Consider the following 15,682-nt stretch of genomic DNA (forward strand, 5'->3'; position numbering starts at 1 on the left):
GAAAAATCCACACGCCTCAAATAAGAATTTCTAGTAAGACAGATGCTCATTACCAAAGAATGATTAAAAGCAAAAAAAAAAAAAAAAAAAATCAGTGTGACTGTGCATCTCAAACAGCCTGGACAACAATTCTATTACTCCAAGCAGGGTTGCAGCTCAAATGAAAACAAAACTGGGATGAACCATTAAATGCACTACGAAATCCTGCCTTCTCCTTCCTCCACATCCCCTCCTATTTCAGGCCAGCACAAGAATCTGCAGTGACACATGATAAACCAATGAGAAAACTGACCCAGACATAAAAGCTAATCTTGTGGTTCACACTCCAGCTAAATAGGACCCTGGTGCAGTTTGCTGTGCAGCCACTGCTTAGAATCACAGAATTTTGTAGGTTGGGACCTTTCAGATCACCTTTGTGCCAGCACAGCACAGGGGAGAGAACTTGCTTATACCCAACCATCTAGTCACTACCGAAGGGAAAAAGAACTTTTTTCAGAGCGATGCCAATTCTTAACATGCAACATATCCTCACTTAAAAACAAGTAATAAAAAAATGCATCCGGTCCACAAGACTACAGTAAAAGCTATAATTGGGTGAGTGTTATTTTAATGTTTTCAATTAAAAGTCTGATGAGGACATAGAGGGATTTGGAAGATGCTTTGAGGATTTATAATCATCCATGTTGCATTATTTGGAAGTCCTGTGAAAGACATGGAATCCTGTTCTGTAACCAACAGTGAGGCTGTTTTTAGATTTCCCAGACAGTTATACCACTCTATAACTGTCATTGTAGAATGATCAATCAGTTAGTTACAAACATTAATATTTAGAACCTAATTAAAATTTTAAAATGTTTGTTTTCCTGTTATTTTGGAACAAACTAGAAACTTTCCCATAAAGAAATGTGACATACCATGATCCTTAAGTGAGTCATCCAGAAGCTGATGGACAGTCTTAAGAGCAAGTATTTCTTATCCTCAACAAGGGTTTCAGGGTGAGTGCCCTCAAGGCTTTGGATCTGTTGCCTAACCAGACAAAAGCTTTCTGTCATGGCATTTTTCTACTTTGGGGCCAGCTGCTGCTGGGACATGAGGGCCTATGATCCTACAGATGTTCTGCAGCAGCAACACCAGCTTAAGCAACCCTCAAGTCCTCCACTGTCCAGCTGTTTGTTTCTGTCCCTAGACTGCCCCTTCTCCAACTGCAGAATCAGTTTAGTTGAAAACCAGCCATTCTTTCTGGGTATTCAGCAAAATCAATTCCTCGACCTACTCCCTTGCCAGCTACACACAGAGCTGTGTTACCATAATCCAGGGGCAACAGTGAGCTCTCAGGAGCCAGGAATGCTCAAATTATGTTGCTATAAAGCACAGAACCACTGCCTCAACAATACAAGCATGGACCACAGCACTAGGGACAAAATGGAGCTGCTCAAAAGAAACATTACACACTACTTCTAACTAATTACACACTACTATGTAAATAATCTTCATCCCTTTCTGACTTCTGGAGGCATCTAAGAAACTTTCATTTCAGATAGACAAACATGGCAGAATCAATTTTGTGCAACTGATAAGATTAAAAAAATATAGCAAATAAAAGTTTTTGGAAAAATATTATCTTTATCAAACCTGCAAACTACAAAGACTAAATTGCTCTGCGACTTCTACATGGTAACTTTATAGGTGCATCCTCTTGTCATCCTAACACCATATCACAGTAAACACACAGTAAACCTGATTAGCTTATTCCTTGGTGAAAAAAGTATTCTACTTTGCATTTACCATATGACAAAATTACTTATAGAAACGTCTTGTAAAGCTGCTTGTCCAGAATCACTGAAGGATGGCTTAAAACCCAAGAGGTGAAGGGAAAACAAAGCAGGCAGACCCATGCAGTACTGAAACCTGTCTGAGCCAAGGTAAGCTAGTTCATGGAACTAAATGAAAAGAAAACTGGGAGGGGGAAAAAGGGATTAAGATTAGTTTCCTGCCATTTTAGCTCCATTAATCACCCCATCATAAGGCCAGACAAGCACCAATGTTGGCATAAGGAAGCAAGGAAGGCATGCATCCAAGACCGCCCTTTTTGGCAAGAGCTAGCTTAGATCGACTTAGCTGTATCATAAGACCACATCCTCTGGTTAGACACTAAACTGGCATTGCCAACAAAAGGAACAGCCCAGCCTGCTCATTCCTCACCTCCTTGTGGGCCAGCACAGGCTGAACCAGATCAAGGAACTAACCTGTGTTGAATTTAACCTGGCCACACGCACACAAACTACTAGTTATCTGCATCAGTTCCTAATCTGGTTTGCCACCCAGCCACACAAGAATTTGGGCTAGCATGAGAGAGAATGAGGCACAAGGAAATAAAAAAGAAATCAGGGTGGCTACTTTTGATAGCAGTGTCTCCTTAAGGTGTTGTTATATAGTTTAATCTATCCAACATTCCTATTGGACACGGACACACGCACTAGGTCTTCACGCATTAGACTTCTCTTGACTTTGGCAATATACAACTCGTGGCATAATCAAGACCTTGACAGTCAATATTTAAATGAACCAAAGAACAGTACCACCTTCCCTAATGTGAAACCTTAACAACAAGAGCAATACATATAAAACAAAAGGAATTTAAAAATAAGTAAGCAAAAATCAGAGAGGTACAGGGAGGAGGGGGGAAGAATAAAAAGCTCTCAATTCCCAAAGCAAGCAAAGACACCTCTATAAACAGTTTTCCCTTGTTTGCATTTTGGGGCTGAGTTTCCAGGGTAATAGCAATTTCCTACCAATTTAAGAATTGCTAAGCAACCCCCCGCACCTAACAGCAACAGCATGTGTGTGCAGCCGGGCTATTTTGAGAAGTCAGGTTTTTTTATTTTAAACTTAAGAGCAGCCTTCAGCTGATTATGCCAGCTGAGATGATCCAGCCAAGAGAAGGCCAGGGCAAAGTGGCTTTAGGTGGACAAATCTTTGAAATGAGTGAGAGGAGAGGAAGAGAATGCCATGGCATGCCCAACGGCAACCATATGCCCCAGGCCATCACAAATCAAAAGAGTAACCCAGGAGAAGTGAAGTTTGCAGCAGATGGGAGCCAAAGCATCACATTAGCTTGAGAAGCTGTAATGATCAGAGAGATGCTGCTTTTATCTTTAGGTATCAAAGAAGAGTCACCAACAGGAAGACTGTTGTATTTAAAAAAAAAAAATGCTTTGTTTCCTGTCAGTCAGCTTCACTCAGGCACACAACTGTCGGCAGAATTACTTCTCCAGTTAATTTAGAGTTAAACTGATGACACTGTCAATAAAGTATATACAATACAGTCAGCAACAATGTAAGCCTCACAAAGACTCTACCCTGGAAACGTAATAGCTTGTTTTGTAGAACCACCTTAAGTTAAGAAACCAAACCATGCAGACCACTAAAAAGTGACCTTCTTAGGTTATGGAATTTTATTTTAACACACATATTTCACGTGCATTTGTCTTCTGCAAAATGAAGTGATTATCAATTTCCTTCACTTTCACAGTCACTGGGGGGAGCGGGGAAGAAAAAAAGGCAAAAGCAGTTAAAACTTAACCAATTTTTTTCTGGATTAGAACCAGTGACCTGAAGGTGTAAACCATCCATCTTACCACGATCACAAGCCTCAGAAGCCACTACCTTACAAAGCCCCTATTAAAAAATGCAAAGATTGCAACACATGTGAACAAAGATGCTGGTAAAACATGGATGAGCACAATTTTTTCTCTGAGCTAAAGAATCTGAATCTGTATGTATACTGTGCCAGTAACATTACAGTAAGAGAGGACATCTGAATCATCACCAGAAGTCTCTCCACTACCGCCTCCAGCAAATCTATCAGTACAAGAGTCAAAAAACATGCTATGGCAAGAAATGTTATCAGACAAAAGGCATGAGCAGCTGTATAGAGATGTTAGAACTTGAGGGAGAAAAGATGCAAAGAACACATCTAGTGCAAAGCGATCAACTGCATAATTTCTGCTGTAGACAAACACAGCCTCACACATGATTTTAACAACCACTCATCAAGAACCCTATTTTTCAAGCCTTAAGTATTTCCTTCATAAGACGCTAGCATTTGTTTCACTCAGTCCAGCAGTGATAGAAAGTCTTTAAGAGGTCTTGAAAAAATCATCATCAAACATTCATTTCTTAAAACCACAAATATCAGGCTGAGAAATGTATTTTGGCATTCCAGATGGTTTTTAAGAAATACTTTTCATGGTTCGATATGTATTTGGAAGAACTTTATGGCTTTCAAGCTCAGGGAACTCTGGGTACACAGAAGAACTGATAATACCAAAACTAGTTTTGAGAATCACAATGATATTTATAATAAACAATCCTCACTCAAAAAGAATGAACTCCCCATCCAATTTCTGAAGTTCTTATTTAAGTTCAGAGCATGAATGAGGCAGTCCTCCTTCTAATTTCAGAGGACGTTGAGCCTCAGAACACTGAAGCAGTTTATGGGCATAACTTTAATTCAACACACTGAGAGGTATGATAATCACCTAGTTTGTGAGACTAAAGATTAATAGCTACTGAAGAAATAAAGAAGTCCAAAGAACAAAAGAGGAAAAAAAAAAAAGGTGCAACATTCAGATCTCGTGTCAAGGGGTACACTTGTATATTTTAGGCCCTTGTCATAATATAGCTCAATGTCACTATTAAAAGAGGAATCCAGCCTTCTGCTGCCACGCTATTGGTTCCTGCTGCTTCCCTTTCGTCTGATCTAATGAAGTGTGCACCCATGGGGTGACTCAGGTCAGCTGAACCAGCAGACGATTAACTCTGCAAAAGATTAGAAACCATTTCATACAGGATCAGTCAGCTAGCTGGACGTGCCCTGTGGCTGCACAGTCACTAGCTCTGATGCAAAAGAAGCAGCAAAAGTGCACAGCTGCATAGAGGTTTGACCAGCCTTTGCAACAGCAGCTCACTGAAAGTCCAAATTAACTGTAATGTCAAAGAGCACACTTAAACATCTAGCAGCGGTGCCAACTTAAGCAGTCTGCTACACATTCCCACTCTCATACCTTCCTCATTGTGAAACCAGCATAAATCTTACAGAGACAACATGTACTGGACCAGATGAAAAATAATCTAGAAAAAAACCACTTCTTTCCAGGAGGATCTGTTCCCCCGAGTGGCTCACCATGGCCACACAAACAGCGATGCCAGCAAAACAGAGGGAGCCGCGAAACGGAGCAAGCTGTTTAAGCCTGCACTGGTGCCAAAGAAATGCATGACGAACTACAGTGTGTTTAGAAGAAGACTGCCTGTTTTCCACCACCTTCTAACTGACTTCCTTGCCATTGCTGTCTGATGCATTTTTTAAAATTTCCTTCATGGCGGAGGCAAAGCATTCCTCCCCACCCAACAGGGGCAAGCAGATGAAGCAACAGATTCAGCCAGCAGCAAAGGCATGTGGCAACGGATGCCAACAACCGATGGACGCAGGGAGGCTGCAGCAAACTAGAAAAGGGAATGCTGACAATCTGCAGCCAGATGTGAGCTTTGACTTGGAAATTCAGAGCAGGAAAACTGAGGGGCTGAGAGAGTATGTTGAATGTGGATTTAGGGCAGATTGGGACAAGAAATTCATTGGACCAGAGGAGAGTGGAAATAAGACCTCACAAAACCCAGTATGTTTTCAAATGCACAAGATTTGATGACCCTTGGGCATAACAAAGTGGTGACTTGGGCAAGGAAGGAAAGATAGCTCAGGTAACCAATCTAGACTAAAATAAAAGAAAATAAATTTTTAAAAGGACAAAAAGGAAATAAAACAAATGCAAAGTACTTAGATTTCTTTCAGTTCAGCCCCTGGCACAAGCATTCAAGTTAGCAGAAAGCAGCAGGCAAAACTGCAGAATTTAAGAATCTTAAGGAGTTTATGGCAAGGGTTTTTGGGAACTTTCTTGTGTGTCTGAGGAAGCAGTTTTATATTTTATCTAATTCAGTCTGATCACGGGCTGTGACCAAGAGCATAGGAACATATTGTATCCCCTCATCTCCATGTGAAATTCTCACCTTCTTCAAATCTGGTGGCTCTGCAGCCACAGAGCAAGTCAATTGAGCTTGCTGTTCCAATGGAAAGCTACACCTTGAAACATGCTTGTTTTCCCATTGTGCTAGCAATCTGAACCCTGCAACCACACGTTCATTAGATCTCATCCGAAAAAAAACCCAAAAAAACACCAACAACCCCAAACAGAGGAGCAGAGCCCACTGAAAAGTGACGGCTTTCAGCTACCTCACGTTAGGTACAGTGTGAAACCAAAGCCTGAAGCAGAGCTGGCAAGTTTTCTGACCCCAGTCACATTTTTCAGTCATGACAGTATGAAACTGTCTGCAGAAATTAAAGCAATCTGAAATTACTTTGCCTCTTCCCCCCCATCAATGGGCACTGGATGTGGAATCCAAATTTCTTTGAATTTATTAGCATCTCCTAATGCGGCTACCCAGCATGACATTCATTTAAGTGGAAAGTCCAGCAACTGAGACAGTTACCAGATCAGATCTTCTGTTCTGCTTTTCCCCTATAAGAGCTGACTTTCCACCCTTGGATTTCCCCATTACTGAAAAATAGGTAAGAATTTTCTTCAGTGATTCTTAGGGAAGCGTATATCTACACTACTGTCTTGACTAAGCTAACCAATTTATTGAAAAGTAGTAGTAAGTACTCAAGAGGTGCGTCTAAATTTAATGAATGCTATTCTATCATGGTAAGCTCAGTTACAGTTTTGCAGACATTACAGTTTTACTTACAGATTGTCTGACTTTATATACTTGAATAAATCAGTCTAGGACCCAAGTATCAGTAACACTGAAAAAAGTTTGCAATGCAGTACCAGTTAACTTGTGACCAAGCTGACTAATTGCTAGGCAGCAGTGAAAAGGGCACAAGTGTACCATTTATACTCTTACACTATAAAATACTTGCTGGACAGCTGTCACACCTGATGCTAGCACAAATTCAAAATATTCCATCTCTAACACGCTACTATCCCTTGTGTTAAGTGACCACAAGCAATGCTCAGTTCAGCACATAAGGACAAAAGGTCCAGGCTAAAGACACACTAAAGAGAACACAATACTTACCTTACTCACAGCTCCCACCGGCAAACCCAGCTCACTTCCATGCCAGCAGCTCTCTTTCCAGTCACTGAAACGGAAAACACGACACAAATACTCAGAGATCTTAAAAAAAAAAAAAAAAAGCCAAAAAACCCACCAACCAAACAAACAAAAAACCAACCAGAGCCTGTCCATTTTCTCCTTTAAGAGTAAGGAGCAAAATCATTTATCTAGGACTCTATTTTCATATAATCTTTAATTCATTTGTCATACACAACAGAAGTTGGACTGAAATACTACAGAGACTGCCACACTTGTGTACATATACTCACACTACTTGCAGAGCAGAACTTTTACTTTAGGACTATCAGTTTGTCAGTTCTGAAGAATGCATTGTTTGAGATGTACTAAGCCAGAATATTCACCAAACAATACACTCAATCTTCCCGTCCTTGTACTGTAGTCATTCTTAAACATTGGATAGTAGAAGTTGGAGACTATTATGACTCGTTTATTACACCATGTTATCCACCCAAACAAAAAAAATGAAAAGTAAAAAAGTACATTTCAGAGATTTGTCAAGACTGCAATAGGAATCTCACTGGGGAAAGGGGCATGGGAGGGAGGAAACCAATCTGCACACCTTAAAAACTCATAAATGTGCTAAAGTAACAGACTACTTTTCTCTGGCAATACAGTTTTAACACGCATACACAGCGGTACTTGACTAGAAAATAATTACTTTGGAGGCTCTGGAAGACCATTGTCTCAAACAGCAATAAAAAGGGTCAGAAGTTGATTTGTAGCTGCCATACTTTCACTCCTACCTCCTTAGCCACCTTAAGAAAAAAAAAATTACCAATCATCATATTAAGTTTTTAACACAAAGTTTCCATTCCATTTCTTCCTCAAAGATTTACAGACTTTAGGGCTTACTAGACACCAGAAGCACAGAACTGCAGCTGAGATGCCATGATATTCTGTTAACAAGAGAAAATAAAAGAAACCCAAGCACCTCCCTGAAGTTTACAAACTTCAGACTGGACAGACTTAGGACACAAGCATTAACATACCTGGAGTGAGGGAAAAAAAAAATTAAAAAAATCTGTCTACTGCTTTAACATCAGAAGGAATAAGACCAGTTAGACTGATTAGTCTTTTCTGAAGAAAGAATTACTACAGCTAGCCTAGACACTTGGATAATTAGCATGGTTATTGCGAAATTTGAAAGAGTTCTCTGATCCCCAACAAATGAAAGAAGGAAGCTGCTTAGAAGCAGCTACAGGTAATGAATTGCACATCTACTTGGTCAACTCTCCTCTAATTAATGATTTACAGGAGAAGGGATTTACAATACTGATATAAATACAAAAAAAACCCAAAACAGTAAGTACACTACTACTTTAGAAACTTCCCTTACAATCCCTTTCAGGAAATGTTTCAATTTTTCTTTGATTAAAATGTGTCAGCACACACAAATCATGGCTTTACCACAGAATCAAGAAGTCATTCTCTCACCTCTTACAGTATTTGTCATCGAGTCAATATTTAGAATTACTTACAACCACTTAATTAAATGTGAGAACCTGTAACAATTATATTTTCTTTAATAAAGCAGCCAAACTGATACAACCATAATTAAAATATGATAATGACACAAGGCTACAAAACAAAGTATATATTTATAATATAGTTTTTTACAGAATTGCGGATCCTAGAATTCTTAAAAGGCAATAAAAAGGCCTCAAGAAGTCAAGGGAAGTCTTCCACAAAAACAGTAAACAATTGACCACTGTTAGGCATTTTATATCCCAATCAGATGAACAAAGTGCTTTATTATATAATCTGATAAAACAATTTTTCCGAAACATTCTTCTGACAGCATTAAGTACATAACATCAAAATTTAGGTATGGAATGCTTGTTATCGATGTTGTTTTTTAAATCACAAATTATAAGCGTGAAATTTATCCATATATTAAATCTTTACTTGAGTGCATAAAAGTGTGAAGTTAGAGACGTGTTTCATGTGAAGATTTCTGCTGGCCAGGCCCTAATTTCCAGTAATCTTGGTTCACTGGATATTCTCCTCCAATTTAAGATTGCAACAGCAATGATAAAGCTGGACTTTTATTGCTGCATTTTATTTCCAGCACTTAAGATACATGTTCTCCTGAATCTCATGTAAGTCAAGATAGGTCCACCACTGAGCCTTTTCTTGGTGAGCCTGTCCTACCAGCTGGAACAGGACCTCTAATAGTCTTTTACAGAAGTGGGACCCTGTAACCAGTCAGAACATCTTTGCATTTTCTTCAGCATGTTTTTCTATGGAAAACTTGAGATTGCTGAATATTTCAGGTCTGAAGAATACACCAAGCCATCCCCAGCTGGGGTTAGGGCAGGTTGAGGCAGAAGGGGAAAGAATCTCTCTATACACCCCCAGTTCTACATCCTTTCCAAGGCACTCATTACTAGAAACTTGCCAACACAAGACACCAGGCTGGATAGACATCTCACCTGACACAATACAGAAGACCTTACATTAATACACATGTACACTCAATGATTTTTGGCATCTTTGCAAAAACTTAGCGTTACCTTTCAGAAAAGAACATGTGTGTGTGTGTATGTGTACACGCTAACACACGCTCAGAAAACAGGACAAACTATTTCAATAACTTCATTGTCTCGGTTTATTTACCTCTCCTGAGTTTCCAGCACTTGCACTAGCCTTCTCAGGTATCCAGAGATCCTTGTTCTCCCACACACAACTCATTCTCCAGGACAGCATATTCCAAATGGTCAGGCCAATAGAAGGCCAACTTTAAAACTTTCAGTCCTACTTGTCAAGGAAGTTCCTGCTCAGTTTTAGCAGGTGGTAAAAGTATTGCATCTTGCAATTTACTGCTTAGTCATCTGAACCCCAAGTAGGAGATAAGCTGGCTTGCAATGGGATGGACAGTCATTGACTTTTTTTCTAATGCATGTGACATTAAGCTAAGAGATACTGCAGGTATAGTGTATTTCTATCATTATCCTTATCCAGTCACCCCCTGGAATTTCAATCCTACTTGAGGATGGAACAATAGAAAACACTGACACACCCCACCTTCAAAATAACAAGTCAGACTTCACAAAAATTTAGAACAGCCTTACAACTGTAATGAAAGACGAGCTCTTTACTGCTCCTTCTATATTGCAGCAAGTGAGCAAAGATTAATCCGATAACCGAAACATTTTCTGGCAAAATTCCCCAGTTGAACTGCTTTTGTTATTCTTTGCTTATAGAACAGTCAAAACATTCCTCCAACTCTCCTTTTTCCTCTCACTATATAGTCAATGCAGGCAAAACTGTACTGTCCTAGATTGTCGGAAGAAAAAATAGTGTCATCTCTAAGAAATGCAGAAGTCTCATCTTGCTGATAAACTTCTCCATCCAATGGAAATGTTTATATGTCAGTGTTTACATGTTCAAGCCAAATGGCTGCTATTCCAGTGATTACAATGGCTTATTGCCTTCGCTGGTGACTTGGAGTTTGAGCACATCTGAACAACACAGAAATTCACCGATACGATTCGCAAGCCTGTTATGAACATGGCAATGCAGAATTCACATCCCATCTTCCTAACAGCCATACTGCCTCTCAGATGGAGGCTTTGAAAAGATTCAGACTCCAGGCAATCTGTTGGTGTAAAGCATGCGTGACAGGACATGTGGGAGCAAAATTAGAGGTACAGTTATATTAGGCCTAACATTAACTTGGCCTTACCAGTCACTCAGAGAAACCTCTCTCCCAGGTTTGGATCCATCTTACCCAATGGAACAGAAATTAAGTTACATTACAGACTATAATCAGATTCTGCTGGGAAACTTGTTATATTGCTATAAAAATCAGAAGAGGGGACAAAAATATTATTTTTTAAATAAATCAATCATCCAAGTAGAATCTTTCAATGCTTTTCTGAAAGTTTCTCCCTGAAGGAGGAAAAGTTTCCCTGTAATTGACAGAAAGTGAATCCTGTCCCATCTTTGCTCAGAGCTGTACCTTGCCACATATAAACAGTTGCAGCAAGAATGAGTTCATCATAACATGGGTATGGCTGCGTGCAAAGGATGATCTCATTTGAGTAAGCCTAAACAGGGTGTCGACCATATGGATCAATTGTGCAGTGAAGACATATCCTCAGTGTCTCTACTAAACCACGGAAAGGGTTCGAACTCAAGGAGCCGAAGTACATACACACCCCCTTCCTAGCGTGGCTAGAACTTGTCACAATTGCCCTGTGTGACAGGAAGCATTAATTTGAGGTTGAAATAATGTGTGATGCAGACACCTGCCCCAAAACATAATTAATTTCACAAAACTAGACATATAATTTCAGTCTCCCGTTCCCCTAACATGAAGGTGCTCTGAAGATGTGTAGTCAGTGCATTTATTTGCCTTGCTGGAGATGGCAAAATAGGGAATTTTCTGCATTGCTTTATGCCAGAGGCTCTTGCATTATGGTACATACACACTTCAAAATGCACCCATGGCAAGCAGAGAAAACAGCAGCAACAGCTCCTGACGATGTTCAGGGGAAAAATTTTATATCAGTGAATTAGGAACTTCCACAGAGGCATCCCCCAACGATCAGCTGTTAACAAATAACATCCTGGCACATGCAGCAGCAGTTACCATGTTACCGGTCTGCTCCGCAAAAACCCTGCTTTACTAGATTAGCAAGGCCAACACAAGCTGAAATAGGGAGCACAAGTTAATTAAGAAGGATAAGTAGAAGTAGTCAACATGCTGGTTTGTGGTAGGAGAGCAAAAGCAGATGGATGGCATGAGGTTAAGGTAACAAAAGAAAATCCCCAATTAAAAGCTCAGCCTTCAGCTTTCAAGATTTAAAAAGACTTGTGACTGTGTGTTAAATTTCACCTTCTTACAGAGATGTTATCAGTATGGCTGTGTGCCTAAATCCAAAATATTTCTCCACACAAGAATAATGATGCTGCACACACACAAGAAAATGGGGGAGGGATAGGGAAAGGAATGCTGTACAAACTAGATTCGTTACTTCAATTTCTGAAATATAAACCAATCTAATTCAAACAGATAAGTACCTTACTCAGTGACAAACTCTCAAATTTATCTCTCTGGAAAATAAGTGTCTCATATCAAAAATGGAAAAGCATCAAAAAAAGTGAGCTGCTGTTACCAGCATTGTTTCTTAACATCTGAAAACATAATATCAGACTGATGGCAGATTCCTGTATAAGCTGCATGCACCATTTGCCCTCCACAAGGACAGCCTGCATTTAAAAATCTCCAGGCATTGACTGACCACTATGGCATACCTACGCCTCGTAATGTAAACTGTCCTCACCCCAATGCCATTCATCTCCCTTGAAGAAGCCACTTAACAGTGTTTGCACTCCATAAAGCACTCAAAGGAGGTAAGGTAAAATATACACATTAACCACATGCATTATGTCCCTGAAGGACTGATCAGAGTATTTGACAAAGGAATGAGTTTCTGAGCTCACACAAACTCAGCCATTTCATCTATTTGACACACACATAAAAGAATCATCATAGGAACAGTTTTAAACTATGGTTCCAAAAACGTTCCCTTTAGCTGCAGCTCTTACTAATCCGCTTCTGCGCTCCCTCCCCTCCACCTAGCTACGCATTCCTTCGGCCCTCCCCCTCCTTTTATTTTGGGGGCTGAGGGGCAGAAAATAGAACATGTGCAGATTAAAAATCAGGTCTCTAACCTGGCTCAGCATGCAGCCCCACAGACATACCATCACTACTGAGGTGACAGCACATGGCGGGGAGAAAGACAGAAAGACAGAAAGACAGAAAGACAGAAAGACAGAAAGACAGAAAGACAGAAAGAAAAAAAAAGGCAGATAGGAATATGAGCTGTTTAAGACAGCCCCAAAACTAAAAGAAACGTCTGTGTAACCACATCCTCTGTTTTAAGTCTTAGTTCAGCAATGTGTCCAGCAGGAAATAATTAGATTTGGCTTTCCCAGAGTAGGTGTTTGACGGTTTCAGACCGCTGAACAGTTGCTTTTTCTGCTTCCTCTTCAACAGTTTCTCAGGAAAAGACATTGACCCTCAGGATACAGTTGATTTAAATCAAATATTCTTTAAAGGAAAAGCATTGTGTAATAAAACTTACGAATTGTTACGTCTTTTTACACGGAAGAAGTCAACTGTACTCTTCAAAAGAGATCTTAATCATAATACTGAGTTATCAGTAAGTAAACAGACATTGAGATAGTCCAATTATATCATCTACAACACAGGAAGGACAGCTGATTACAGAAAGTAAAGACGGAAGACTCTTGGAATTGCTATAAATTGTGCTTTTGAGGTAAAAAGCATATATGGAGACACTTTGCACATTTCAAATTAGTGTAACAATCTTGTGATAATGTTTTGACACATCCTAGGAATGTATCTGCTTTTTGTTCTACTATCCAAATCTTTTTTGTTCTGATCCTTTTTTATATCTAGTGCAGCTGCCCTTTCCCCCCACCAAATACCACCCAATAATGTAATCATGGCTCAACAGTAAAGGAAATCCAGTAGGGCTTTTTATTATTATTATTATTATTATTATTATTAAGTTAAGGGGTATTCTGATTGCCTGAATGTACATTTTACTTGGAGGTTAAAGGATTAAAAGGTCTGTGAAAAATGCTGCTCCTTTACCTTGCCAGCAGGAGCCAGAGACACTCACAAGCAAGCACTCCTCCCCAAAGCCAAGAGTTTTCTATTATTTCATATTCATATTCAAAAGACTGCTTTTGGAAACACACCATATTCTCTTAGCCCTATGTCAAAATAGGGCTTGTTGCCTGAAGATTTGGGGGTCTTCTCCCACATAACTTTAGAGTGGATTGCCTTAATTAAATAGAAATTAAAGCTGCTTCTGCAAATGTTGGAACCAGCAAACACAGCACTACTTACATTTTGTACGGAACAATATGATGCCCAAGAAGCTATAACTAGCAATTTTGTTCTTTTTCTGAAATCACATTTAGAATCTAAATTATAACTGAGGAAGGACTGTAAAGGGCTCAGTAAGTTAATATCTGGTAATTAGGAAGGGCAAATTTGCCTACTTGTGAAAAGCTTATGGCGTTGGCTTTCAGCCCTGAGTCTATTTTTCCTTTCAACAGAAAGCACGAACTTCAAGAACAGAAAAGGAGCTCACAGTCAGCTTCAGATCATACACTTATTTTAAAATCTATTATTAGATTCTATTTAATCACAACCATTAGCTCACTCATTTAATCACTGCAGCAAACGGGAACAAATGGGTGTCCCTCTCATTTCATATTCACAAATAATTGAAGTATTTTTGGCAATACCTATGAAGACCTGAAAGCATTACACTTGTAGCACTTCTACAATATGGATTTTAACAGCGTCTTTACAAAAGCCTACTGATGTGTTTTGTGCAAGCAGCAGGATATACTTTGAAATCAGTGCTGAAAGTTTGTTTGTATATTTACCTGAAAGTAAAATCAACACACAGCTAGAAAACACGCTTTCAGTAAGTCAGTTATGCCTTGGTTAACTAGCCCTGATGTTCAAATGCAAATTTAAAATAAAGACAGAATTGCATACTGAATTGTTTCAGTGCCCACACTGGAAATGTTGGGATAGACACATTCAGCCCAGAACAGCTACATTGTATATTTTCCAAATAGTCAGAGCTGTCTTCAAATTCTACCAAGAAATAAAAAGCACTTTTTGGTTTCCACAATCCAGCAAAGAAGCTACAGGCCTAACCAGAAAGATTTTTAATGCCTCCGAAATGTATTTTCTATCGATGGTAGACGAAGATGCAGTTTCATGGCAGACAAACGAACGTGATGCAAGAAAGGAAGTGCTATAAGCAGCAGCCAACCTGAAAACCCTTATTCAACCCACTCAAGGTTCATCTTGTAAAACAGAACCACACAGAACCATGTTACCACACGGTGTGCATGATGCAGTGTAAGGGTACACAGATGCAGATCATAAAGGTCTCAGGAAGGTGTTTCCCCTTACACACAAGGAAAATGGCCAGAGTTTTCATCCTTAATCGGGGGATATGTGAAATTACAGTTCTCTTTGATACAAGGTTTTACAGTCACAGAGAGGGAGATCTAGTCTCCACCAGACAAGACACCTGGGACACATGGATGTTACCTGAAAGATACATCCAGCCATAGCGTGGACAAGCATCTTTTCAGTGGGGGAAAATTAACCACGCTTAATACAATCGAGCGTGTGCAGGGAGCAGCGGGGACGGCAGGACATTGCTGCTGCACAAACCCTTGCAAACAACCCTCGCCACTACCAGGCCTGTAAAATCGGAAAGAGAGCACTGAGAACAAAACACAAAAAAAACCCCACCAACCCCGCCTCAGACCGGCCGAACGCGAGAGGCTCGGGACAAGAGAGGGGAAAGGGTGCGCCAAGCCCCTCTCAGCGGGAGAAGGCAGGGAAGAGGCCGGAGGGGGGGTTAAGCGAGCCAGGGGCCGAGGGGAAACAGGCGCGGGGGGCTTCGGAGGGGGGTGG

The 15,682-nt window shown here is 40.0% G+C and overlaps 1 protein-coding gene across 1 annotated transcript in view; it reads right to left on the reverse strand.

Annotated features, from left to right (window-relative positions):
* The window catches only part of MKL1 (megakaryoblastic leukemia (translocation) 1), a 117,475-nt gene that overhangs the window by 83,220 nt on the left and 18,573 nt on the right, over positions 1-15,682 (reverse strand). Inside the window, exon 3 of the mRNA XM_014963286.1 lies at positions 7,135-7,198. Within this exon, the coding sequence (XP_014818772.1) occupies positions 7,135-7,198 (64 nt within the window). The remainder of the gene's footprint in view (positions 1-7,134; positions 7,199-15,682) is intronic.

The sequence above is a fragment of the Calidris pugnax genome, unplaced genomic scaffold (assembly GCF_001431845.1).
Source record: "Calidris pugnax isolate Ruff unplaced genomic scaffold, ASM143184v1 scaffold44, whole genome shotgun sequence".
Taxonomy (NCBI): domain Eukaryota; kingdom Metazoa; phylum Chordata; class Aves; order Charadriiformes; family Scolopacidae; genus Calidris; species Calidris pugnax.